This window comes from Myotis davidii, unplaced genomic scaffold, assembly GCF_000327345.1.
Source record: "Myotis davidii unplaced genomic scaffold, ASM32734v1 scaffold77, whole genome shotgun sequence".
In the NCBI taxonomy this organism is placed as follows: Eukaryota; Metazoa; Chordata; class Mammalia; order Chiroptera; family Vespertilionidae; genus Myotis; species Myotis davidii.
In genome coordinates, this window is record NW_006289713.1 from 6,369,046 (window position 1) to 6,372,600 (window position 3,555).

The 3,555-nt window shown below is 46.9% G+C and overlaps 1 protein-coding gene across 1 annotated transcript in view; it reads right to left on the reverse strand.

Moving 5' to 3' along the window:
• The window catches only part of DNAAF1 (dynein, axonemal, assembly factor 1), a 27,120-nt gene that overhangs the window by 21,391 nt on the left and 2,174 nt on the right, over positions 1-3,555 (reverse strand). Inside the window, 3 exon segments of the mRNA XM_015562985.1 lie at positions 1-215; positions 1,994-2,085; positions 2,886-3,021. The exon segment at positions 1-215 is cut by the window's left edge and continues 4 nt beyond it. Coding sequence (XP_015418471.1) covers positions 1-215; positions 1,994-2,085; positions 2,886-3,021 — 443 coding nt within the window.

The following is a 3,555-nucleotide window of genomic DNA, read 5'->3' on the forward strand; positions in this document are numbered from 1 at the left end:
TTCAATGGTCTTGATGTAATTGTTGCTGAGGTTCAGGGCATCCAGTTTCTGCAGGGGTTCGAGGTTCTCGATTTTATGAAGCAAGTTCACTTGCAAGAAGAGGCAACGCAGTTCGGTCTGGGCCTCCAGGTTCTCGATTTTCTGTATCCCGTTGGACTCCAGCCAGAGACAGCGCAGCCCCGTGTACTCTTCCAAGTTCTCGATGCGATCGAAACCTAGCGAGAAGGGGGTGTCCATTAAGCTCCTCCATGCACACAAGGGACGCAGGAGTCGCCCTTGTTTGTGTCTCCCTGCCTAGCACCCACACCTCCTTCCTTTGGGGACAGTGCTGCTCCTTTGCTTTGGGGAACGTCCCTCTTTGTCACACCCCCTGGCTCTCAGAGTCGTGATGATCCATTCTGGGCAGGTCATGCTTAAGACACACGGGGCCAGCACAGATGAATCCTGGGGAGTGTGGCTGGCTCCGTTGGGAAAAGGCAGTCTTTACGTTGGAGGGGCCGGCTCGGCCAGGGGAGCCAAGCAGCGCAGCAGCCACCTTCATGGCTGGGAGCGGGTGCAGGTGAGGGATGACTTGCCCGAAATGAGTCAGAGGGAAGCAGGGCCAAGCAAAGGAGAGAGAGAGAACCTCGTGAAGATACACCGTGAGCACCGGGGTGTGCTAAGCCTGAAGCTAGTGCAAACCGTGGGTCCTGTTTTAATTCATTTTTCATTTTGATGAGCCAAACTGAAGATTCGCAAAACAAACTAGACAGCTGGAGTGTAACCTCCTGAGAGTGTGAGCCAGAACCGCCCAGCTAAGTCATTCCCAGATGCCTGGCCCCCGGAAACATGTGAGTTGAGGAATTGAAGTTGCTAAGTTTGGGGATGAGTTGTAGACATGGGCACATCTCTCCCCAACTTTCTACCTCTCTGACTCCTTCTACTTGGTCTAACCTACTGGGTCCCCTTCTTCTTCCTTCCTCTTTTCTTTATTTTTAAATATATTTTATTGATTTTTTTTTTACAGAGAGGAAGGGAGAGGGATAGAGAGTTAGAAACATTGATGGGAGAGAAACATCGATCAGCTGCCTCCTGCACATGTCCTACTGGGGATGTGCCCGCAACCAAGGTACATGCCCTTGACCGGAATCGAACCTGGGACCCTTCAGTCCGCAGGCCGACCTTCTATACACTGAGCCAAACCGATGCTGGTCCTTCCTCTTAAATATTGGTCCCCTGGGATCTGCCCCCCTAAGCAGAGAGTTTTGGGGCGGGGGGACAATGTGGAGGTGAGGAAACTAGCTGGGAGCTGTTCCAAACTGTGAAGGCATTTGTGCTGCACGGGCCTCTGTGAAACTCCCTGGCCCGGCACTCCTCGGAGTGGCTGCACCATCCCCCGGGACACCGAAGGCACCTCTGCCTATCCACCTCTGTGTGTCTCTAGAACTGACCAACGCCAGGCCCACAGGAGCCCTCAGCGCATTTACTTAATAACACGGAGCTCTGATGAGACAGGTGGGCCATCCCCACTCAGCCCTGCCTGGGAGTTATCACTCTTGATCAATGCAAGGAATACCCCTGTCTGAGCCCAAAGTTAAGTTTATATAAGATACTGGAACCAGCCCTGAGCCCTTGGGGATGCCTCTAGTTATACGTCTCCATTCTGAGAGGCACCCCCGACCCTCACCCTTTGTTTTCTGTGCCAGTCTTTGATCCTGCACAACATATCTCTCCCAAACCCAAAGCATTTACAACTAGCTTCAGGCTTGAAAAATTAGTAAGTCTTTGGAAAACTTAGAAGATATCCATGTGTTTCCTTTGTATCCATAGAACCAGTGGCCCCTTTATAAACGCTAAGGGTAGGACTTTTTCTTCAAAGAAATATTATTGCTTTTCCCTAAATCTCCACTGAACTCTCTGAAATTTCTACTGAAATGTAATTTGAGAAACCCAGATGATCCCTGCAAGTAATTGTTATGCCACCAGCGTCTCTCTGCCTCTCCCAGAGCCTCACCTTTAAAGTGTAAATACAGCGTATCATTCAACGCTGGGGTGATATACAGCTTGTGTTGCTTGCAGAGTTTCTGCAGGAAGTGTTTAGTCATTCTGTTAAATGGGAAACACGAACAAGCAATTTATTTGAGTTTATCAGCTCTGAAATATATTCCAAAAATTGTTTATCACATCCATTCCTTCCCCCAAATCCACAACATCCTGAATGCCTGATAGCTATTTTATGTTCTTTGGGGTTTTCTTTTGTATAGCTTTCAAGGCCTCATCTAATATTACTTTCAGCAGTCTTAAAAGTTGAAACATGTGCTCTAATAAAAATACTTTTAATATCGTGTCATCCGTAACTACTGATGTTTCTCTCTCCAGGTCTGGCATTAAAGTTTGATAGATTGTGGTTAGTTGTGCCACAGAGGCAGGCCATCCTGTCTCCACCACTACAGACATTGTGCTATTTAATCGCCATGAATCTCATTTTCTTTCTTCTTTTTCTAATCCTCACCCAAGGATATTTTTTCCCCATTGACTTTTTTTTGGGTTTTTTTGGGTTTTTTTTAGAGAGAGTGGAAGGAAGGGAGGAAGGTAGGGAGTGAGGGAGGAAGAGAGAGTGAGAGCAGGAGCGACAGCGAGAGAGAAATCGCTGTGAGAGAGACACATCAATTGGTTGTCACCCGCATGCACCCTGCCAGGGACCAGGGATCAAACCTGCAACCCAGATACGTGCCCATGACCAGGAATCTAACCTGAGACCCTTCAGTGCACGGGCCAACGTTCTAACCACTGAGCAACATGGGCCAGGGCTGAGCCTCATTATCTTACCTGTACAATGGGGTGATTATACCATCTCTCTTACTTGGTAACTGTGTGCTGTAAGTGACAGCACCACGCCCACATACCTGGGGCCTTGATCTTCCTTGTCATTTCTTTGGTGTGCTAAGCAACCGTCCAACCTGCTGTCACCGCTTTGTTTCTGCTCACTTTTGTAGGATGTGTCAGGAGGACCTGCACATGTTTCCTTAGGATCATTGATTTCTGTAAAATTGAGAGATTGGGTCTATGGAGATCAAGAAATATATTTAAAAGTTCTCCCAATTTCAACGTCAGTAATAACTGTCCTCTTATAGTATGGAACACTAGTACTCATTACATGTATAACAATCTTAAAGGGCTATGGAAATTTCGCTTCTAGGTAGGTCCTTGGTAAAAGCTCTTGTACAGACGCACAGGGAGGCATGTACAAAGATATTCATTTCTGCATTATTTGTAACAGCCCCAAACTGTTAACAGTGCAAATGTCCATCCATAGGAACTAGTTAAAATAAAACAATGGTTACTATTCTGCCTTGCAGGGAATGCACTGGAGTTAGTTGTATTACTAGTATGGCTTGATTCTCAAAAACATCTGTGGAATGAAAAAAAAGCAAGTTTAATAATAAGCACAGAATACCACCTATATAAATTAAACACACACAAACCAATGCTATGCATTGAAAACATTACACACACACACACACACACACACACACACACACACACAACACAGGGAGGGGGGGCGAGAGAGCGAGG